At 35.9% G+C, this 25,052-nt stretch overlaps 1 protein-coding gene across 6 annotated transcripts in view; it reads left to right on the top strand.

Moving 5' to 3' along the window:
* LRBA (LPS responsive beige-like anchor protein) overlaps positions 1-25,052 on the top strand; it is a 786,161-nt gene that overhangs the window by 717,225 nt on the left and 43,884 nt on the right. For 4 of the 6 annotated variants that reach the window (XM_063638262.1, XM_055276088.2, XM_055276089.2 and 1 more), the window contains 4 exons: positions 3,373-3,462; positions 7,491-7,668; positions 13,233-13,295; positions 18,406-18,561. In XM_063638262.1, the coding sequence (XP_063494332.1) occupies positions 3,373-3,462; positions 7,491-7,668; positions 13,233-13,295; positions 18,406-18,561 (487 nt within the window). Of the gene's footprint in view, positions 1-3,372; positions 3,463-7,475; positions 7,669-13,232; positions 13,296-18,405; positions 18,562-25,052 lie in introns of all 6 variants that reach the window. The other 2 variants (XM_055276087.2, XM_055276086.2) reach the window with 1 other exon arrangement.

Genomic DNA, 25,052 nt, shown 5'->3' with positions numbered 1-25,052 from the left:
ATAATTTTCACACTTGAAAAAGTCCTTTCTGTTGCATTTTTAATATCAAGAACTCAAAGGTTAGTTATGAAGTAAAGCAGTTGTGTCTGAGAATTCCACAGCCTTTTCAGATGCCTTCAAGACTTGGAAAGAAAATTGATTATTATTTAACCTGTGTGAGAGACTATAGCTTTTATTCTGTCATTGAGATAGAATAATCAGACCACTATATTATGTGACTTGAAAAAGCCTTTTCCTCAGAGTTTTCAGTAATGTGCCACTTGTATTAAAATTTTAAGATTAAAGTGTTAGTTAAAAAGAGGAGATTGGTCTTTTCAAAAGTTGTCTCATCATCCATAACCTTTCATCTCAAAACATTGTTAAGTGCAAAACACTATATGTAATATTAAGGCCAGTTATATTAAATTTGTATCTATAATAAAGATGTATATGCTATAATGTCATCATTCATAGCTTCTCTAGCGTAGTTGGCGTTACTGCCCATTCTTTCTTCAAAACCCTCATCCTATGGCTTCCATATCACTCTATGCTGCTTTTCCTCCCACCCACCCTCTGCCTGCCGTCTCTCTGTCTTCTTCATTACTTCCTCATTTGTACCCTAAATATAAATACTTCTTGAGGTTCTGCTCTAGGTGCTTTTGTGCCTGGGTCTCATGTATTTTCATCCTAGGGCTTAACGAGTATAGTTTCAAACTGTGCTCCAGAGCCCTAAAGAATTCTCAGAATTGTCTCAGAGGCTGCTGAGGAGGCTTGTTAGGGATGGTTTCATCCCTGTAAAGTTGAATAACCCTATCTGCATGTATTGAGATTTCATGTAATACTTCATTTCAAAAAGGAGGTCATTTCTGCTGCTTAAAAACATGCACACATATACAACAAGAGAGAAATATAAAAAAAAAACAGTAACTTAAATTTCTCTTTTATATGAATGACACCAAAATCAATACCTCTCTTCTCTCACCTCAGAGCCATTCTTAGGCTTTTACACATTGGACATATTGACCTGGATAAATGGTTATCACTATCACATTGGATTCCATGTGTCTGACATAAAATTTGCTGTCTTTCTCCTGCCAAACTTGTTTTCCCTAACAGAAACTCCTGTACTCCTATTTCTGTTCATTGCTTTATTATTCTCTGAAACATGCAAGTTTTTTTTTTTTTTTAAGAAAAGGAATTAGTTTTGTATTTTCTTCATTGCTCAAAGTCATCAGTCCCCAAGACCTGTAGATTTTTCCTTAGCTGGTTAACATATTCATCTCTTTGTTACTATTACCATAGCTTCCATAAAGATCCAGGTGTATAATTCCTCATGTTTTCGACTGCTCTTGGAACCTCCAAAGAAATCTCTCTGTCTCTAGCCTCTTAGCCCTGTGGTGTATTTTGAAATCCCCAGCCAGATTTCAGTTTTCTTAAATAGTGTATTTCTCATTCTCTTCCTAATAAACTCCTGAAGGATTTCTTCCTTCTTTATTTTAGCTGTGTTAAGTGGGGAACACACCAACTCCCACACGAAATAATAATACAGTACAGCATTTTATTTAGTGCTTTGTATGTGCTAAGCGCTTTATATGCATTATCTTATTTCGTTTTCCAAACAATTATGTGAACTAGGTATTGTTACTATCTCTTTGTAGATGGGAAATGGAGATAAGCTAATCGCCTAAAGTCAAACAGCAGATAAGTGTCAGAGTCAGGATTAGCACTCTGAGCCATCTGACATGATAGGCCAAGTGCTGAAGCAATAAGTTCTTTGCCACCTCCCTCCCCTTTTAATCAGGGAGGCATGTGGGCTCCCGGGCAGGAACTACAGAAGGCAACTGTCAAGGAGACAGGTCTTGCTTGTACAGTGCTCTCTTGTTCAGGCTGCACTCTTGCCCAGGCTGGAGTGCATGGTGCAATGATAGCTCACTGCAGCCTCGAACTCCTGGCCTCAAGCTGTTCTCCTCCTTCAGCCTCCTAAGCATCTGGGACTTGAGGCACACACCAGCACCCAGCCAATTTTCTTTATTTTTTGTAGAGACAGGGTCTTACTATGTAGGCTGTTCTTGAACTCCTGGCCTCAAGCGATCCTCCTGTCTTGGTTTGGGATTACAGGTGTGAGCCACCATGCCCATCCTTACCAGCTGTTCTTCAAAAAGATATAAAGTTCTCATTCATAAACTAACTCCATAAGTTCATATATCATAAATTAGCAGTGTTGCTACCTCCTTCTTTGTGACTACCTTTAGCCTTCAGGTTGCCATTTTATGATTTTTTTCTCAAGCTTGTTCTTGATGTTTAATCATAAATTAATTTCACTCTATCAAAAAATATTTGAGATGATGTTCTGAAAATGATCCTAGTCCCTACCTCACTTCCTTTTGGCTTCAATTTTTATTCTTATTAATTTGAGGGTTTTCCTCATCCTTTTAGCCTGGGAGTTAAGAATACTGACTGTTGTGGCAGTGTTGAGTAGCCTTTATATATCTTTGCTTCCTTCTCTCCCCTCACCCGTCATGTAGCATTTATTCATTCAGCCAGTTTAGGGATCTAATAGTGAAGAAGATACATAAGGTCCTGCTTTCATGGCTTTTGTATTTTACTGGGAAGAAACGGATATAAACAAGTAAACAAAATGCTTACAGATGTGATAGCACCTGGCATTTAGCAGTTTCCCATGATAGGTGGTTGGTGATGGATATGGGCATTTGTGTGCTATGTGTGCACCAAGAGCCATAGTAGGAGAGTGCCTTGCAAAAGCACACATCTTTCAAAAAGAGCACACATACACATGTTCCTCATGTTCAGTTACTCCCTGGTTTAACCATCTCATGCTTAGATGCAACATATGGCTTTTACTTTGTTATTTAGTTGTCTAACTTCAAAGAGACAATCAACAATAATGCTCTTCCTATGGAAAAATTAATATAGCATCAAGCCACTTTCACAGGTGCTATGTTTCTTTTTTCCTCCTTTTTACTCCTCAGGATGAAATGGGACCTAGAATCGAAGAAGCAATAGTTTTTCTCTATACCTGTAAAAGATTAGCTTTTCATCATTGGGGATGATGCAAGCAGGAAAACCAAATGCAAGAAAACGGAGATGAAGCCAAAAAGGACAATTTCTGATTGTAATAGCTGGTCTCTGTTTCATATCACTGAGCAGGATGAGAAAGTTTTGCAGAGTTTTATAGGAACAGCTTCCACGGTTCTAAACGATGACCTCACCCTCAATGCCCTTGCCAGGTGATTAGCCCCACTGTGAAAACACAGGTTGATTTTCAACATGAAACAAGCCAGAGTATGGAATGATATTTTCAGGTGACAGTTGGGGTTCTATTGCCTGTAATTAGCACCTCTTAACCCTCAGACTTGCCCCTGCCCTTTTCAGGCTGTTGAAGCTCAAATCCGAAGTTTTGGACAGACTCCTTCTCAACTACTCATAGAGCCCCATCCTCCCAGAGGTTCTGCCATGCAAGTGGTAAGTGCTATTTTTACTCTCCTCATTTCTTGCCTCTCCTTCAGATCTGCTTGATATTCATAACAGTCTTTCATTGTGCTTGAGTTTCTCCACCACATGTGGGTTTGTTTTTTTACGCAATATTTGTTAACCTGCTAACAACCAGCAGATGTTATTGCATTGTCTCCTGGAATCTTTGAGAAGGTAAATGTTCCTCCAGTGCTCTTGTATTTGATCAGTTGGTGTCTTGTGTTACAGAATTGAAAGGTCCATAATTGTCATGAATCCTCACTGTAGGATAAAGGACTCCAGACATAGGGTTGATGACTTTTCTGGTTTGATTCTCTGAGTTTCTAGATTAGTTTTGAACCTACACATCATTTATGCCACATTTTATTGGTCAAAGCAAGTCAAAAGTCAGCCCAGAATCATGGGTACGGAAATAGACTCGAGCTACAAAAAAAAGGTGGCTATTTTACCTTTATAGTTCCTGAAATTTTAGGGGGAAAATTCTTCAATGAGGAAAAAAAAATGGCACAGTAACAAATTGAAGTGCATGATTAACATAATTTTTAATGAATAGACTATACATATTGCTTTTCAATTGTCCCTCATAAAAAGAAGTTGCTCATTGCTGTTTTAAATTAAGAATAGAGACTACAAAGTCTGTTCCTGTAAATATAATGAACAATTATATAAAGTCAAATTCCATGTTGTGGTGTAGAGATAGCAGAATTTTGATAAATACTGTGAAGGAAAGAGTAGCAGTGAAGAAAGTAAGAAATAGAGAGGAGGCCCTGCTACCTCTGGCTCTTTTTTCCTTTTTTTTTTCCTTTCTCTTCCCACATCACCTTCTTCTGTGTCTTTTTTTCCCTCTGTGCTCTTTGTCATTTTCTTTCTTCTTCCAAGATTTTTTCTCCTTCTTTATCTAGCAGTATGAATTGGCCATCATAAGCTATACACATTTTAAAAATTGTTTACATCATTCTTTCCCCTACATGTTTTTAAATTAGTAAAATCAGATTTAGATGAACATAAAGAGTGACTTTAGTGGGCAGAAGACTACACAGAGAGCGAACATTTAGCAAGAACAATGGAAGATAGTGCCATAAAAATAGTAAGAATGATTTATGTTTGCGTTTGGAATTAGCTTTAGTAATAGCTTGCCATTGAGACTCAGGCTGCATTGGTGCTGGCAAATGGAAGCACCTCCCCTGCTCCACTGACTTTCTGCTGGGGTCACTGCCCAGCCTTCTTCCATGGCAGAGGCTTATTGGCTCATACAGGCAGAACAGCTTGGCTACCCCGAGGGTGAGAAGGCGGGGAAGGCTCATGCTCATATAAGGATGGGAGGCTGTCTTTTCCATTACCTTTATCCTCTGAATTGAATACCTGAACTCCTCTTCAGACTTGCACAAATGTGTTTTTCGCTTTGTGCATATGTGCATGGGGAAAAGGCATTTCAAAAAGAAACCAGAGTTGTCAACAAACATATACTTAATCTGGGCAAACTGATGAAACCTGGCTAGCAATTTCCTACTTGTACCCCAGCCTTGGCTCACAGAGGTACCCAGTATTAAAAGAGGCTTTTTTTCTCTTATCCCTATTTTACCAGTTGCTCTGCTCATCTGCAGCTGCTGCCATCACTGCAGAGTAGCCTAGTAGTGTGGGGTGTGGTTTTCTTATTTCTGATGTTTCTCATTCATACTTTTTAGCCAAGGATATGATGAAACGCCCAAGAGAGTTTCCTGCTGTTTGCCTGCATCAGGAGCTCTAGTCAGGATGGGGTGTGCAGGAGCAGACTAGAGGGACAGATAGTTGTACGAAGGCAGTGGACAGTTTTGGACATGGCGTCTGCAGCTTGCTGTGGAAGGTGGCTTGTCCTTGCCGTGTGGCTTAGAGTTGGCCCACCAGAGTCACTATGTAAACAAGACATTCTTCCTACACATGAGAGATTTTTTTCGTGTTTTTTAAGGGCATAAACATTGGAACTATTCAAGTTGAGCCTAATTATATTTACCGTATGAGCTGTTAAGCTCAGAAATATGTATGTACTTCCTTTCAGTGAGACTTTATGATTATGTTGTACTCTGATTTTCTCTGAGTTTATAAATTGACTTTAGTAAATATTATTTAAAAACTACATAATTGAAAAATAAGACTTGGTACTTGGAAATGATATTCATTTCCTTTTCCCAGGACTTCTTTAAAATTAGCTTATAGGATATTTTCCTTCATGTTGTTCCTTGTTTCTCATTTTTACCTAATTTCACAAAATTCCTTAAAAACTGTATAAAACGTTCTTTGTGTGACAAAAACTAGTGATACTAGGGTTTTACACATCAAAGGCCACATGTTTATTGTTTTAGTAACATTCAGATGAGCTCCGCCACCAACCATCAATGCACCCCAACACACATACACACACACACACACAAATATAGCAGAAATTAAAGCCACCTCGTGCTGCATTAAGTGCATGAGCCATAATATACACCAGGTGTGGTAATTAGCAGGCACACGAAGGCTGCCTATTTGTCTGGTTTTGCTGCTGTTGCTGTATCCCCCTGTGTTTTCACACCATCGGATAGTTGGATTTAATTGAGGCCACATCAGATGAGGCATTACTGACACCTTTAATTGAATGAGCATCCAGGGAGGATTAACTCATAATATTGATTGGCTTTTAGCCACTTGCTCAGAAGGGTGTCCGGGTAGCTTATTAGTTGCCTTTATTTACACCTTTATGCAAAGAGTGCAAATAGGAATTCTTAGTGCAATATGTTTTTCTAAGTACTCTTAATAACTTTTTTAAAAGGACTGATAATAAAAATGCAAATGTATTTAATTTTTTATTACCAGTTCTGAATAAATATGTGTTAAATATATGTGCCTCCACATTTACATATACCTGGTGTTTTGAAATATGGCAGAAGGAAAGCAGCCAGAAGCTTTTCATCAAAGTGTTTCCATTCTGAATGATACTAATCAGCTATTAGAAAACAGATATCGTAGGAGAGAATTGCTGAAAATGTACAGTGCAATTACTGTATGATAGCACACCACCACAAAGTATAAATAAAGCCAATAAATCACAGCAGTGTTATGTATGTCTTGGATTATGACATATGGGTTGTAAGAATGTTCCAAATCCTTAGTAGTCTTCAAGATTTATTTGGTTGCTGGTTATTAGAACAGACATGTTTCATTTAACATTTTCAATTACTCTCTGTTTTTTGAAGGAGAAATCAAAAAATCTTGAGCTCTAGTTTTATTTGTTTTTTAACCAACAGGGAAGAGGAACACCCAGGTATTTCTCTTTATTCCTAGCTACAGCAGAAAGCAGTAGCATTTGCATTACAGTAGGCAGTGTTTATGATTTGGTAACACTATATATTGTTTTTACAAGTACATTTATGCATTGCTTTCAAACACCTTTATAATTAAGTTTGTATACTATGTTCATAAGTTATTTCTCTACTGTAATAATATATGCATGTAGTCTAACTATTGTTTATAAATGTATTTGTTTTCATTATCTCTTTGTAGTTGTCAAAATCTTCCTAACTCAACACAACTTTTGATGATCTTTGGAAATTACCTTGGCTTGCTTTTATGCCTATTGTCCATTCTTACTGTTTTTTTAGTGCTAAAAGATCATTATGTGACACATGATAGCAACCAGAATGGTTTAATGCAATCCCCAGCACTTTGCCTGTGTAGAATCTAAATCAAATCATTCTTTTAGTTTTTCATGGCAGTGGGGAGGGAAAGGGAGCTCATAAAATTTATAAATTTTAAAGTGTTTCTGTTAATGTATTCTACTTCAATCCCCCAAAATTCCAACTAATGACATACATGAATAACAGACAGATCATGACTGCTGTTTCTACAAGCCTTTCTGTTCACTGTGCTTCCACTTACAACTCATGTTAATATGGTCTTCCTCTTCTTTTCCTGCACCCCCTCTCTTTCTTGTCTTCCTTTGTCTTTTCCTTCTTGTATATTTGGGTCTTGTCATGCCCACTCAACAGTATCTCCTCCTGCAGAGTCCATTGATGTTCACAGACAAAGCCCAGCAGGATGTTATCATGGTCCTCAAGTTTCCCTCCAACTCCCCTGTTACTCACGTGGCAGCCAACACCCAGCCTGGTTTGGCAACTCCTGCTGTGATCACAGTCACTGCTAACAGGTTATTTGCAGTGAACAAATGGCACAACCTTCCTGGTAAGTAAAGAAATACCATTATAAGGCATGGTAACTGCTGAACACTGTATAATACCCACTTAAATATATCATATCTCAACATTTAAGCTTTTAATTTTCAAGCATTAGTCTGAATCAAATTGTTTAATAGTTTGAAAGGCTTAAAAAAGGCCCACATGAGGCATATAGTACAAATGTTAAAAACATAAACTATTTTTTAGCTTCTGGTGGTTTATCTTTATCCTTGGAGATAAATATTGTTTCTAATATAATATTTTAATATAATGATATTCTATATTGTGTCCATAAACTGTATATTTATCAAATGTTTCTCTTTTTTACTCATTCATTTAACTTAATAAACACTTGGGTTTTTACAAATTTTTGTTTGTTTTTAGAGACAAGGCCTTGCTCTGTCACTCAGGCTGGAGTGCAGTGGTGTGATCATAGCTCGCTGTAGCCTTGAACTCCTGGGCACAAGCAATCCTCCTGCTTCAGCCTCCTGATTAGCTAGGACTACAGGCATGCAGCACCATGCCTGGCTAATTTTTTTTTAACTTTTCATAGAGATGGGCTCGCTATGTTGCCCAGGCTGGTCTTGAACTCCTGGCCTCAAGCAGTCCTCCTGCCTCAGCCTCTTAAAGTGTTGGGATTACAGTCATGAGCCACTATGTCCAGCCACAGTAAATACTTCTGATTGTCTATTATGTGCCAGAAACTGTACCTTTTTGGCTTGGCATGGTAGTATTGGTAGTATTTGTTGAGGATAATAGAAAAAAAAAAAGAACACTTAAATTACATAGCCAAAATATTGAATATCTGTAAGTACCTTCTGTTCTTCCATTAAATGCTCAACACAGTCTTGCTCAACTGAAATAACCATTAGAATCATAAACAGTGCAGATTTAAAGAGGCATGAAAGTTTATCTACTCCAGCCATGTTTTGCCAGTGAGGACACTGAGCCCAGGGAGCTCGCCTTATTCTGCATCAAATATACCCAGTCAGTGGCAGAGTTTGAGCCCAGGTTTTCTCACTCAGATTTTATGACCACCCCTCTGTAATGTATTCTCTCTCATTACAGCAGGAAAGTTGGGACCTTGATTTAGCACTGTTCTTTTTGGCCACCAGTTAGAATTTTTTTTAAGAAGGAGGAAAATCTTTTAAACTTCTGGAGATTATAGAGTTTTTTTCCCAAGCCGTTGTTTTAGGTAGGCAAATTTAAAAGATACATTTTAATAGTTCATGAAATTGTCATTAAATCTCTGTAATGTGCATAAAGCACTGCTCGTTAGAATACCTGAAATGGTTGCAAAAATACAAGTTCTTGAACAAGGACCTCATGCCAAATTAAATGCAACAGCTTTCACAAGGGAACTGAATTGACATTCAAACAAAAACTTGGTACATTGACTAAGCTCAATAAGGTATACCTACCACAAAGAATCTGTAGTTGGTATTAGAACTGATTAAATATAGCCATTTTCCTGGGTATATTGGAAATGAAACGATGAAAATAAATGCCAATATTTGACTACAAAATAGATTTCAGAAAAGGTAAAGATAGTAAAAATGGAGGCAGATATTTAATATCTCTATTATTATGTCCTTTTATTCTTTTTTCTTTAAGTGAACTTCTCTTACAGAAGTAAATATTTATGAAAATAGCATACTTAAATTTTGGGACTAAATATTACAATTTATTTAAGAAACGTAATTTTTTTGTTTCTCTAAACACTCTTTTTAGAAGAAAACATGCTGGTGATATGCTCTATCAAATACACTAGAGGATTTACCTACTCCACGTGCAGTTACCCTTAGAGCTTTGCACCAGCATGTGTGACTTCAGGACCACCACTGATGATGCTTATCCTGGGTGGCTGTTTGTGGCAGCCCTGAGAGCTTCTTCAGTTTAAACAGAGTGACATCAGATGTGAGGAGGGGCAAACCTTGCAACTGCTGGAAAGCCCTGACTGTACTCTGCCCCCATCTTTACTTTAGCCTAGGAAGAGCTGGCTCAACGGGAACTGAGCTGGCTCAACCACAGGGCTCCTCGGTCTCCAGCTGATTTCAAGTTTTAGCACTGATAACCCTAAGCATTTAAGACCCTAAGTGTTGATGACTAAGCTTCTGGCTTTCCCCTTTCCAGCAAGCCAGTGTCCCTCACTAAAAAGCTTGCTTCCCTTAATACCTAGTGGTCAGGTATTATCTTCTCCACTTCCAATTTTTCTATAAATAAATATGTAAAGTGATTTAGGGGTAGAGTCCCACTGCTGGAGTACCACTTAGGACGCATCCAACTGTTCCCAGTCCTGGCTCACCTTTCTGTAAGATAGCTAGGGGAACTGCAAGGTTCTGCAGAATCTTGCCTATATTTCTGCTCAGTGAGCTTTCATTGTGTCTATAATTGTGTCATTAGAGATGTTTGTCTTCACCCTTTCCATACATACTGCCTTTACAGTATGACACAGCAACTTTTCACCAGAAAAATACAAAAAGTGATAACATATGGGAATACACCACAGGCAGTTGTCTTTCTAGAATGTGATCTCCAATTTGAGCTGCACCTACAACTAAGAATATTAAGCGTTTATTATATTAAGTCTTTGCTTCATTTTAGGTATGTTTACATAAATCTAACCTTTCATTCCATCTCTTGCTACCTTTACCTGTCACGATGCCTTGATTTAAAACAAACATCAAAAATCCCTGACAGTTTTTCTTTGGTAAATATCAAATTCATATTACAAAATATATTTTTTTAATTTTAGGTTCTGTTTCTTTTCTGAGGATCTATGATTTCCATAGCTCATTCATTAGACAGCTGGTTTCCTTCAGTTCTTTGAGTAGTGTCTGATTTAGAAAATAAATAATCTTTAACCTCCCTTCTCATTCAAAGGACCTTGAAAACCTCCAAAAATGAGAATAACACCAGCAAATGTTTATAGAGCATTTTTCTAGTTTCTAAGATTTTCCTTCTTCTTAAAAAAAATTCTAACTGGTGGCCAAAAAGAAGTGCTGAATCCAGGTCCCAACTTTCCTGCTCTAATGAAAGAGGGGAGAGGTGGTCATAAAATCTGAGTGAGAAAACCTGGGCTCAAACTCTGCCACTGACTGGGCATATTTGATGCAGAATAAGGCAAGCTCCCTGGGCTCAAGTGTCCTCAGTGGCAAAACATGGCTGGAGTAGATAAACTTTCATGCCTCTTCAAGTAGTGTTTTAATCATTTTATGTGTATTAACTCAATCTCCTTAACAACCTGAGGATGTAGGTTCTGTACTTAGGTTGAAACCATATGAAATTGCGTTTTTTTATAGGTCAAAACAGTTAGTTATTGGCAATTTCATATGGTTCAATTTAATCTATTTTATAGATCAGGAAATGGAAACATAGAGATTACATAACTTGACCAAGGTCATACAGCCAGTCAGTGGCAGAAGTGGGATTTGAAGTATCACCAGACCTCCTTAAACCCATTTCACTGACAGTTTGGTTTTAATGTTTCTAAGATCTCAGATTATCAGAGAACTAGAGAGAAATTCTAAAGGTATTAGTGTTGATTGACACTGGTATTGCTGGAAGTAAGTGGCACTATTGGGCAGACCAGAGGCTGTGGTGCATTTTTCCTGGTCCTCCCTTGTGAATATCCTGTGATTTGTTTGCCAGCAGAGCCAGTAATCAGCAAAGACAAATACCTTTTGGGTTTTTTTTTTTAAAGAGTCATTGTGGTTTCTTTTCTTCAGCTACTTTAGTTTCTTATACATACTGTAATTTCTAGTGCCAATACTATACTTAGGTATTTTATCAGTATTAATGACCTTCCAAACATCTTTGAAAAGTTGGTATTTACTAACTGGAGAAACTGTGACAGAGTAAGTTTAAAATAATCTAATGAACTTATTGAAATGTACCCCATATTTATTTTCAGCCCCTCAAAGACAGATAGATTTCCTAAAATCTGATGGTAAGACAGAAATAATATAGGGTAATCGCAGGAGAATAGAAAATTCCAGGCAGCAGTTTCTTGACTATCAAAAGGAAACTGTTGAAATAGCTGCAGAAGCTAGGATCTGATAAGACCCTGAAAAACCAGGGTGCAGGTCAACCTGGCTGAGACTGTCTGGATCCAACATGGTGCTGAGTTTGATCTAGGTTTCACATAGGACCTCATTATATGCTCATTAATATACAAATCACACACCCACCAGTGCCATGACAGTTCCAAGAGCACTCATATTTGGTGTAAAAATGGATGGCACCACAGTTCTGAGAAATCACCACCTTTTTCCAGGAATCTTTATGAACATTCCACCCCTTGGTTAAAGAAACCCATAAAGATAGGAGCCCAAATGCCCCTTGTCCATGACTCTCTTTTGAGTACACCTACACTCCCCTTTTGAGTGTGTACTTTTTGCTTTGCAATAAATCTACATACTTCCACTATTTTCTGACTTGTCCTTGAGTTTCTTCTCACCACAGTGTCAAGAGCCAGGGTTGAGGTCCCACTGGTGTTTGGGAACCTACCTTAACCCACCAGTATCAATGGCATTAAGCAGAGCTCTAATAGCAACCAAGCAATAATGTGAATGCTTGTGAGTCTATAAAAAGTAGATACTGAGCAGGGTGAATGGCTGAGTCATTTGGGGAAAATAGTTTGGAAAAGGGCCCAGAATTTAACTATCAGAACTATGAAGCTGAAAAGATCATCTACTCTGAACCCTGTTTTAGGGTTTATGATTTGCACAAGGTTGCATCAGGTAGTTCCTGATTCCTGATATACATCCTCCCTACTGAAAGTCCTTCTCCCTTTCAGAGGGAAACAGCTTGCAAAACCTCTCTTCAATTATAAAATAAGTATGCCTGAGTCTTTAAAACCATTTTGAGAATTGAACAAAATATTCTTAGGATAGATTGATTTTTGTTATTCATCTTCTTCTCAGAGTATTTTTAAATTGAAACCATGGAAATATTAAATATTAATAAAACTTCTTTTTAAACCCTCAATCCAATCTTTAAGAAAATATTTCAGCCAAATGCATTTAACTAAAACATTTATCTGCGGATAGCTTTCTTTATTTTTATTCAAACTTTCAATTGATTGATTTTAAGTGATGGATGAAACACTAAATGTTCCCTGACTTAGAGCTTTCCCTTTCTCCATCATAAGTTGACATTTTTGTGGATCCTTTGTGCTGCAGCATTCAAAACTGCCTTTTTAAGAAGTAACAAAAAAATAGTATTTGCTACAGTCAGCAGATGGTTGTCACATTTTGTTTTCAGTGCGCTTTACCACTTAATTTTGTTTTGTTGCAGCATCAGAGGTTGCCAGTCAAGCATCTGCTATAGCTTATGGCCTAGGACTGGAGCCACTGCTGATGGCACATGTTCAGAGCGGCACTAATCTAAAATAAATGTTTAATAAGCTAGCCATAAAAGCACCTGGATTTTTGTTCTTTAAATTTCACAAAACTGCATGAAAGATTTAGAGGTTGGAAACAATTCTACATAAGGTTTGACTTACGCATTTTTATGTAGTTTAGTATATAAAAAATAATGCCTTTTTTCTTTATCTTTTGTGAATTCCAGCTCATCAAGGTGCTGTACAAGACCAGCCATACCAGCTGCCAGTGGAAATCGATCCTCTCATAGGTCTGTCACTTCCTTCTCTCTTTGCGATTCATTAAGCTCTGTATGGTGGCCCTGAAGTGTAGATTACAGTTGTTTTTCACTTGCTGGTTGCTGGGAATGGAATTTTCCTGATAAACCATTTGCATGCAAATTGGAATGCAATGAGCTGTGGCTATGCTGGTATTTCATCAACTCCCCCTCGTTGGTTTGCCTAATTTGAACAGGCCTAGGACGCGTGTCACTGAAAATTAATATGGATGCTGTAATAATGTGTGATTGAGAATGCGCATGAAGTACTGTCAGGATAATATTGGATCTTTTCATCACTCAGACTTGTTGATGAGCAGGAGCGAGGCACGTTATGATGAATTGGTGCACCGGTAATGTGATGGAGCTCCTTTGCTAGGAAAATTTTCATAATAACAGTGGGGTTCTTAGCAGCACTGTGTTATGAAAAATAAAACTGTAGTGCCAGGGTTTCATCATTAAAGGAGATCAATCCTTTCTTCCTAGACCCTCTGTTCGGTCTGAGGGGATTAATGTGCAATTGCAGAGCAGTTTCAAAGTTGAAATATATTGCCCAGCCAATGGTAGTGTTAAGATATTTGTATTCATTTTCCTAGGGTCCTACAGCCCAATAAATTGCCATTGGAGGTTAAATTTGTTCAGGGGAGAAAAAAATAGGGAGGCGACCAGAAAGAGCCATTGGGATGAAATGAGCATCTGCAGCAGATGACTTAGAATATTTAATTGCTGTTATGCTTTTTGAGTAGATTAGTTGAAATCTCTAGTTTAGCATTTTTCATCCTTACGTGTGGGGATTTCAAATGTGGCATCACTAAGAATGTTAAGCATCGATTTTGAAGATGTTATTTAATAACTTTTAGGATAAAAACTTACTTGCCTACCTGTGGGGTAATGCTATCGGCATAGATATTTGGCTTGTAATTTTGTCAAATTTTCCTGGCACAAATAAATTTGTTAGAATTTTAATGTTTTTAAAGCATATGAATGAAGCAGATTTATTATTTTAAAATCCAAGATGTTCCCTATATATAGTTACCATTTTTGTCTTTAAAAGCCATTGTTTCAATGGAGAGCTAAATGGCTACCATTAGCAGATAGACTATCAGGATGAACAAAAATAATCTTAAGCTCTAAACTAACCAGAAATCTCATATGTAATTATCTATATGAAGGATAAATACCACTCTGGTTCTTAAATCTTGTTTTGTTTTGAGTAGATATGATTTGCCATATATTAAAAAAAACTAAAATGCTCACTTGGGTAGTTTAAAAGTCAGGAAAATAATAAAGCCCATTTGCTGAGTCATTTAAAGCATTATTTCTGAATTTTAGACCCATCATTTTCTTTGCACCTTGACAATGAATATCCTATGCTATCAAGTCTAATTAAATGAATTCAGCAATTGTTGTAACCCTTTAGGGTAAGCATGGGTAAACTTTTCAGTAAAGGGCCAGATAGTAAATATTTTAGGTTGAGCACCTCTAATCTGCAAATCGCAAGCCCCAGATACTCCAAACTCTGAAACTTTTTAAAGACCAACGTGACAAGTGGAAAATTCCACACCTGACCTCATGTGACAGGTCACATTCAAACACAGTCCAAACTTTATGTCAGGCACAAAATTATCTAAAATATTATATAAAATTACCTTCAGGCGATATATATATATATATATATATATATATATAATTTTGTGTTTAGACTTGGCTGTCATCCCCAAGATATCTCAATCTATGAAAATATTCCAAAATCTGAAAAAAAATTCTGAAATCTAAAACCCTTCTGGTCCCAAGTGTTTCATATAAGGGAAACTCAAGCTGTTCTTAACTCTACCAGTATAGCACAAAAGCCACCATAAATAAAATACAAATGAATGAACATAACTCTTTTCTAATAAAACTACATATACAAAACCAGGCATGGGCAGGATTCAGCCTTTGGCCCTAGTTTTGCTGTCCCTGCCCTAGATCACTGGTCAACAGACTTTACACTTCTACCTCCTAAAAGAATTATTTAAAACCATGTATCCTCTCAGACGTTTTTAAGTTGACATCTAAAAGTTTTCATCACAAGTTTAAGTAGTTGCAAAGGTTATACATTCTGGCATAGTGTAAAAATTGTTTAATATATCCAATAGAATCTAAGTATCAGAGTGAATTGATACTCAGTAAACAAAATTTTAATATATCCAGTAGAATCTAAATATCAGAGTGAATTGATATTCAGTATTTTGTTTCTAAAAAATACATTGAAAACCGATTAACATATGGAAATTTCACATTATTACTTTTTTATCTTGAATTTATATTTTGATTCTACTTCCCCCAGATAATTTTATGTTAACTTTAAAAAATTGATTACCCTATTGTGCTTTTCAGCCATAAAAATGTGTTTGCAAAATTAAGCATATGTATTCAATTTAAATTTTAAAATTTCCTATGACCATAAGGCTCAGCTTTTAAAATAAATGTATCTGTATTGAGTGATTATTACAAATATAATGTATTTATTTAATTATATTATAAAGTTTAATAAATGTTTATTTACATAAAATGAACATTTATTGAAAATACATCATCAGCAGGTCTATCTTACTTGTTTTTATAGATGGAACCTCTGAGCAATGTTACTCACTTAGGAAAATAGATGGGAAAGAGCTTCGTTTCAACTGCACCACTCAAATCTTTGAACTCTTTCTGCATTAGTGGCAATTCATATAGTGATCTATTAAGAGTTATTTTTATGGTTTATTATTAAGTTGTCTATAATTTTAACAGTCTATCATTAAAACTTATTTTGAATGATCTACCAATTGACAGCATGATTGGATCCTCATTCCATTTTATTGAAAGCAGTAAATTGGAAACCACCTGACTTGCAGAATGATTTGATACTTATACATTCACTTTTCAGTATCACCTCAGTATTTTGAATTGTCCCTTTATTGGGGGCAAGAAATTATACTCTGGGGTAAAGCACATAGTAAGATTCTGTGTGGAAGGGAAATATGTCTTTATTTTATCTAGTAGAAGAAGGGCATGAGAAAGAAGAGGTAAGAAAGGAAAACTCAAAGGAGAGTTCTCAGACAAATCAATTTCAAGCAGTAGAATATATTAAAGTTGAGAAATTAGAAAATTACTGGTTTTAACTTCTGAACCTGTGTATCTCTTAGGAAGTCTTACACCTCCAGGGGTATGCATACCCTAGTTTGAAGACTGCTTATCTAGATAAATATACCTTAGCTAGATGGGGGACTTGGCAATGTTAAATTACAAGCAAGCACTTGCTTAGAAAATAGTTCATGTGTGTGCTGAGGGGGCATCAGCCTTTGCCCATGGGTACTTTGTGGTCACTCAATTCAAAATTATGTACATGCCCAAATCTGTTGAGGTCCTCCCAAGAGATCATCCCAATCCCCCAAGAAAGTTCAACGAAAGTTTATGTCATAGGAGCAAAAGTCACATAAACACTGACAAGAATAAACATGTTTACAGCTCTCATGTGGAATAAAGTACTGCAGTAACCAGTGCAGAAAGTACCACATAACTTGTTTTAATTGCTAGGTTTCTTGGAATTAAAAAAAAAATTGTATCACACAACTTCATTGCAATGGGATACTTGATTGCAGTTAGTGGACACTGTCTCTCTGTAATAACACAATGATATCCATGAAAGCTTTTATTATCTGCCAGCAACTTCCCTTTGTTAGAAGGAGAGGGAAAAAATGATTCCCATCTAGGATTCTGCCCTTTTCACTACTGCTGTCGCTTTCTAGCCCATTAATCCTCCAAAAGCATATGAAGCCTCCATTATCAAACAGTTATCCAATAATCTTAAATGGTTGTGTCCACAGACATTAGAATTTCTGCAGTGTTGCACATGTATGTGTACATGTGTGCCGTGTTGTGTGTGCCATGAGGGCAACAGATCCATCAGTCCTCTGTGTCCCCAGTGGTTCCCAGCACAGGACTGGAGAGTATTTTGAATACTTTTTTTTCTTCTGTTTTACTTTCTGAGCTTTCTATTAAACTACCCACATTAACATAGTTATTACATACAATGAATAGAATATAAATATTTTTCTATGTTTGATTTTTCAAAAAATTGAAAATTATGGTGAAAAGCTTAATAATCAGATGCAGAAGTTTGTTCTGATTTCTGGTATAATCAAATTTCTTTAGCAGCATAAGAATCCTTATTTGTACTGGAGAGATGATGGTGAAATAACCCTTAGATCACTAGAAACAAAGCTTTCTATTTGGTTGGCCTCAATGCCAAAAAAGTCATCTCAGTGAAGATTCCATTTCTGATAATGGCACAGTCGATGGTATATTTCTGGACAATTATTACTCTTCCCATGTGCTCGGTGTTGCTCTATGTCTGACCTTTTTCTTTGTGACAAACCCCATCTCAGGTGCTCCGTAGCACTTTGAAACACACTGCCAAGGCTGTCTTGTTTTATTGCTTAAATAAGGAGTAAGAAAGTGGCAGTCTGCTGTGCTTTGACTTTTTCAATTACAGGAATCTTTAATAAACAGTCATTCTACCCTTCCCTTACATGCAAGTGCAGTTGTAAACAGGGGAAATGGGAGTTCCCATCCAGTCAAATTAAAGACCCGTTAAAGCCAAAGTAGTACAAGATGCTACAATATTTCAAATATATGACATTTAAATCCTAATATCTCTTCCTTGTGACAAAATGTTAAAGGTAATAGATTGTCACAACATGAACCATTCTCATGACAATAAATGTAATGAGATTGTCAGAAACACAAACCTAACTGTGATGCAATCTGGAGATTGTAATCTAGTTTGGTTCTGCCCAAGAGCTAGAAAGCATGTTCTGTGAATTGTGTTCTATTTTTAAATTGTAGTGTGTTATTCTTTCTTTCCTATAAGCAAAATTTTTAACTGAGATATTGAATTTAGCTACCTACATTTTTCCAGCAATTGGATATGTTTTCCTACTTGGTTTTTCAATTATTATACTTAAAATTAAGGATCAAGTACTCTTATCTGGGAATGTGTCTCCTCTTCTCCGTCACTATAGGATTTCTTTGCCCATGTGGGTTTAATAGTTGTTTTTCCTCCCTGTTCTTACAGCCAGCAATACAGGAATGCACAGGAGGCAAATCACTGACCTTTTAGACCAAAGTATTCAAGTGCATTCCCAGTGCTTTGTCATCACTTCAGACAACCGCTATATTCTCGTCTGTGGCTTCTGGGATAAGAGTTTCAGAGTCTATTCTACAGACACAGGTAATTTTCATTTTCTTTATCAGTGAATTAAAGTTTACTATAAGTAGTATTGAGAGGCTTAGGATGCATTCTCCTCTGCTTCCTTCCAAAAATTACAAAATCCTAAAATTTACAAAATAAGAAGAGGGCATTGTTTTCCCTCTTCAAATAATAATCTACTGTATATAGTCCACTATTAAATTTGCTTCAGCATGTTTGTAAGAGACAATTTTTTATAGGTTTGTGACCCAAGCTCATGCTTACAGAATAAATGATTCATTTTGAAGGCAAATCCTGGTATGTAAATACCATGCATGAGTATATGCATAATCTTATGGCAAGTGCACATACACAGAAGTGTATTTTCTCACTTTTGTATTATTTAAAGGATTTTCTTTTTCTTACTTGAAAGACTCATTAAGTCTAACTCTTGGCAGTAGATATCTTGCCTCCACCCAATTCTGCATAGAATCTTGCTGAAATCTACACCATCATGAAGAAAAGTAGCTGACTGTTGGTTTTATGTGTGACAGGAGCTCTTGTTAAAATATAAAAATTGTAAGTCTATATATTCATTTACATGCATCTCCCTAAGGGACAAACCAAGCTGAGGCTCAGTATTACTGTAGGAGATCCGGCTGAGTAAATGTTTATAAATTTTTGCATGTAAGAAATTGAGAAATGTTGAGAAATTTAATGGTGTGCCTTAAAATATTTTAGAAATTGTTACAGGGTGAAATAAAGTTATAGTAAATATATAGTTTGATATTTAAAATAATTAAAATGAGATCTTAATTCTTTAGAGCTAATTGATCTACAGTCATGTGTTGCTTAACAACAGGCATACATTCTGATAAATGCATTGTTAGGGGATTTTATCGTCGTGCAGCATTGTCGAGTATACTTACACAAACTAGATGGGATATCCCAGTATATACCTAGGCTATGTAGGGTCACCTATTGCTCCTAGGCTACAAATCTGTACACCATACTAGTATACGGAATACTGTAGGCAATTGTAACACAATGGTAAGTATCTGTGTGTCTAAACACATCTAAAAATAGAAAAGGTACAGTAAAAGTATGGTATAAGAGATAAAAACCATTCCATTGTCTTCTGCAAGTAAAAAATAATAATAATAAAAGATAAAAACTGGCATACCTGTATAGGGCACTTCCCATGAATGGAGCTTGCAGGACTGGAAGTTGCGCTGGGTGAGTCAGTGAGTGAGCAGTGAGTGAATGTTAAGGCTTAGGACATGACTGTACACTACTGTAGACTTTATAAAACTCTGTACACTTCGACTACACTAAATTTGTTTTTAAAATTTTTTCTTTAGTAGTAATTGGCTTACTGAAACTCTTTTACTTTATAAACTTTTTAATGATTTTAAGCTTTTCAACTCTTGTAATAACACATAGCTTAAAACACAAACACATTGTACAACTGTACAAAAATATTTTCTATATATCCTTATTGTATAGCTTTTTTTCTATTTTAAAAAATTTTTAGAAAACGAAGACAAAAACATATAAATTAGGCTAAGCCTCCATAGAGTCAGGATCATCAATATCACTGTCTTCCACCTCCACATTCTTGTCCAACTAGAAGGTCTTCAGGGGCAAGAACACGCATGGAGCTTTCATCTCCTGTGATAACACTGCCTTTTGGAATACCTCCTGAAGGGTTTGCCTGTGTCTATTTTAGAATCAACTTTTTCTTTTTATAGGTAGAAAGACTACACTTTACTTATTATCCCATACTTTTTATTCTTAAAGTGTACATAAACCAGTAACAGAGTTATTTATTATCAAGTATTATGCACTGTACATAATTGTATGTGTTGTATCTTTATACATCTGTCAGTGCAGTAAGTCCATTTAAACCAGCATCACCACAAACGTGAGTGATGCATTGCACTACAACGTTACCACAGCTATGATGTCAACAGGTGACAGGAATTTTTCAGCTTCATTATAATATCATGGGACCACCATCATATATGTGGTCCATCGTTGACCAAAAAGTTGTTATAAAGCTCATGACTGTGTATTATGAAAGTAGATATTTCAACTGGAACAAAGGCCTACATATATCTTTATTTAATGTTGTAGGAATTGAAGAATATTTTAAATTAAAATTTCTAGTTATTTGAATGCTTTATGGTAAATCATCTTTCAGTCTTGTTAATAATCTTTATAAAATGTTTGAGTCCATACTCTTGCCTTAATATAGTTTATAGAACAATTAATTTTTGGTTATTCAAGGAGTTTGTTCTTGAACATCTTTTTAGTCTTTATTGTTTGTTATATGGAATTGATGACATGGTTTTCTTATAGTTTGCATCTTTATTCTGTAGGTGTAGGAAAGAAAACATCACCATTCAAGCCTTTTTGATTATTTGGGCTTTTACTAGATGTTTAAGTCTATGGGGTGGATTACTATTGAACCTAAACACTCCTCTTTGAGTCTTGGACATGTCTTTTTTTTTCTGCTTATTTTAAAGAAGACAGTTGGAGACAGTATAAGAGACAGTTGGAGTACAGTGGCACAGTTATGGTTCACCGCAACCTCAAACTCCTGGGCTCAGGTGATCTCCTGTGTCGGCCTGCCAAGTAGCTGGGACCACAGGCACATGCCACTACGCCCAGCTATTTCTTTTTGTTTGTTTGTTTGTTTTTAATTTTTATAGAGACAGGGTTCTCACTCTGTTGTCCAGGGTGGTCTTAAACTCCTGGAGATTTTCTCAAATATTCTTTTGGACTTCATATTGTTTTTCCATATATTTTTTAAGTGATTAAAACATTTTTAAACATGAAGATGAATTTTACACTGTAATATAGAACTAATAGAACTGTAAACCACTCTTTTTGGTTTACAGTGCAAACCATAGAGTAATTCACCACCACCACAATCAAGGTGCAGAGCACCCCCAAATACCCTGTGCCACCTACTAGAAGTCAGCTTTTTACCCCATCCTCAACCTCGTGGCAACAACTAATCTATTCCTCATCTTTAGTTTTGCCACTTTCAGAATGTCATATAAATGTAATCACAAACCATGTCAATCTTTGGTTTTGAGATTTGAGTGTTTTTAGTTTGTTGACATTCTATATTTTTTTAAAGACACTCAATATTTGTAAAGTAAAGCTAACTTCACTTTCATATAATACTAATAATTAAAATCTTATATTCACACAATTTTATAGAATTTATAAAATTCTCTCACATACTAGATATTGTTTCAGTCTCACAATAATCCTGTGAAGTAGACAGGTGTCTTATCCCCATTTTTCAGATAATAAAACTGAGGTTTAGAGAGATTATGTAACCCGTTGAAATGTATGTAGCTAATAGTGACAGAAGTAGGCCCTGGACCTAGCTCTTTTAATTTTAAATGTAGCACACTTTGTGATCATAGCATGTTGTCTCATCCAGGTGTTACCAGTCTGTCACTGATTTTTTTGGGAAAATGCTGTAATTTGTAACACTAAGTTCCTAGTATGTCCACCATGTTACATTAGACTTAATAAACCTGATGTCATTCTTTTCCCTCTTTCAAAATACCTTCTAATGTTCTGTCTTTAAAAATGTGTGTGTTTGTGTGTATAAAACGTACAAATAAGGAATAGCCTTAAATTTCATTTCAGTGGGACTGACTTAGCTTGTGAAATAAAAATATTTATACTTACCAGAAAAGTTGTAGAAAAAAAATCTCAAATGATAGTCCTGGTGTCTTTCTTAATATCTTGTATAAAAACTCTGACGCTAGTTTTATTTAAAATAATTTCAGTTAGGGTAAATACATGTCTGTGATTTTACAACAATAGGAATATTAAATATTTTTTCTTAAGTTTAGCACAGAATCAAGGGAAAATCGTATGATCAGTAATATATAATGGCAAAGCTAACAAAAGTGTTAAATTCAATTATATTTTAGCACACAAGCCAAAAAAAAAAAAAAATCCTTCTCTTATTAGATTGGGGGGGAGGGAGGAGAAACATGGATTGTAACAGGAAATTCTTTAAACATAAATCATGTTTTCGGGCCACAACCAGAACAGCAGAGGCAACAATAAAACCTTCTCCTGGCAGTCGGAATTATTTTCAGGCCACATTTTAGATTCAGTGGTGCAGAGTCCTGAGCTTGAATTTTTTTATTTGTAGCACAGCTGTCAAATAAAACATTAACTAGAAAATTTGTTCTGTCAAAAAAGGGATATTCTAGTGCTTGTGGTAATATTTGATATTAGTGTGTGGAGAGGTGGACTGGTATTAAAGGAAACAAAAAATAAAGGTTGAGGAACACTTATAAGATTATCAGAAAATAATTTACCAAAAAGAGCAGCAGGTATTTATATGCTGTGATTTATTTAGGAGGAGTGAACCTCAACCTTATAGCAATAACAAATATTGCTGAGGAAGGCTGCCAGAACAGGAAAAAGTAAACTTAAAAAAAAAATGTTTTCCAGAGTTGAGCCCAAAGTATAAATTGTAAAGAATAAAGTTAACTTGTGTTAACATATAAAACCCTTTAGATGTAACTGCTTAAATGTCACTCTCTCATTTAGATTTTCCCTGACACCCAGTGTAAATTTGTTCTATCTTGTTATTGTCATTAATCCAACCTTGTTCTTTCCTTTTATAATACTTATCCCTATTCATAATTATATACCAGTCTGGGTTTGTTTAATGACTCTCTGCACCACAAGACTGTAAAGGCTATGAGGGCAGGGACCATGTGTATTTGTTCACCACTGTATACAGGTAAGAAGGCCTAATGCTTGGCACTTAATAGGTGCTAAGTATTTGTTGAATGAAAACTAATTGTGATAACTTTTTGGAAAACAATCAAAACACTAAAAATTTTAAAAAGGAACCACTGTGACTGAATGTATGTTTCCTTACACTGACATTGGAGAAACAGAGCAGTGACTTCAACTCATGAGAATTACCATGTGACTCTTGTAAAACTCTGCCCCTATATTGAATCCATCCCACCTTTACAGCTAAATTTTTTCCCTTTGTCCTCACATGAGTTGGAAATTAAGTTACCAAGTGAATAGCTGTTCTTTGCAAGCCTCCTACTGCACTAAGAACACCTGGGTTTCCTCTATGTCGTCTACCTCAAGTACCTGGTTAGTTATTTCACTCATCCTCACTCCTACAACCCCACTGAGTGTTGGGTTTCAAATCTGAAATAAGCCTGCCCGTACATAATCTATTTAAATCACACCTATATTTTATGTGCTCTCAGCATTTAGGCATAGGCTAAAGCAGAAGTCATATATATACTCTATGATCACATCACTATATGATGTATTCAGTTTCTTTCAGTAGTTAAAATACAAGGATTTAACCTTTGATTTTCTAGTTATTAATAAGACTGCTTTCAGCTACCTAACTTTTGTCTTATCCTATGTAAGGCCTGTGTGTACTCTGATCCCCACCAATTTACCACTGAACCTCCACATTCTGTTTGTCATGTAAATTGGAAATGAAGTAAAAATTATTATATATTTCACATTTAATTCGCTCAATTTTTTTTTTAATTCTTGAAGGTCTTGGATTCTTCTTTATTCTTTATTGATAGAAGCTTATTTTTTAATGAAATGTTTTGGTGTCAACTTAAAAGGCTGAAGAAATTCAAAAGTGAACATCTTGAACATTTAGCAGTTAGAGACACTTGAAGTCTGCTCTCCCTTAATCACAGGAGAAAAAAAGTACTGTATTAGTTTTGCAACTTGAGATTGAAATGAATCTGATTTTAAATTTATTAGAAGTAGGCTACATGCAAGACTGCCACTCATGAGTGAAAACATGTATTTGACTTTTCCATCTGATTTAGATATTTCAGAATTTTATTTCTAAGTTTCAGCCTTCATAATAAGCCTTAGATTTATTAAAATCAAGAATTTTAAAAATTTAATGTAAATATTTATTATCTTGAAAAGTTAAATACACTTGATATGCCAGTACTTGGGACCTTAACCTTTTAAGAAGTTTACAGTGTATTACGGGTTAAACACATAAACTATTTAGGCATATTAATTTAATTTTCAGCTTAGTAGTTTTTTCTTGAACATCGGAATTATATTTTATAATCGAAATATAAAAACTTATTTAAAAAAAAGAAAGCCATGCTGAATATTAAGGGTAGACATTGTATGGCATTCATCTGTAGACTCTGTATTCATTTCAAAAGAAATATGTTAGCTAGAAATTCTAAAGATGGAATGGGGGTCTGTCACAGATATTTAATTCTTCAGAGAAGTTTGTGTGAATTACTACCACCGTATCTGGTTAAACAAAGATTCTTAAAGGGTGAGGGCTCCTGGGCATGGTGGCTCACACCTGTAATCCCAGCACTTTGGGAGGCCCGGGCGGGCGGATTACAAGGTCAGCAGTTTGAGACCATCCTGGCTAACACAGTGAAACCCTGTCTCTACTAAAAATACAAAAAATTAGCCGGGCGTGGTGGTGGCGGGTGCCTGTAGTCCCAGCTACCCAG

Source organism: Symphalangus syndactylus, chromosome 4 (genome assembly GCF_028878055.3).
Source record: "Symphalangus syndactylus isolate Jambi chromosome 4, NHGRI_mSymSyn1-v2.1_pri, whole genome shotgun sequence".
Lineage (NCBI taxonomy): Eukaryota > Metazoa > Chordata > Mammalia > Primates > Hylobatidae > Symphalangus > Symphalangus syndactylus.
Note: the sequence above shows the minus strand (reverse complement) of the source record. Positions and strands in the feature narration are given on the sequence as shown.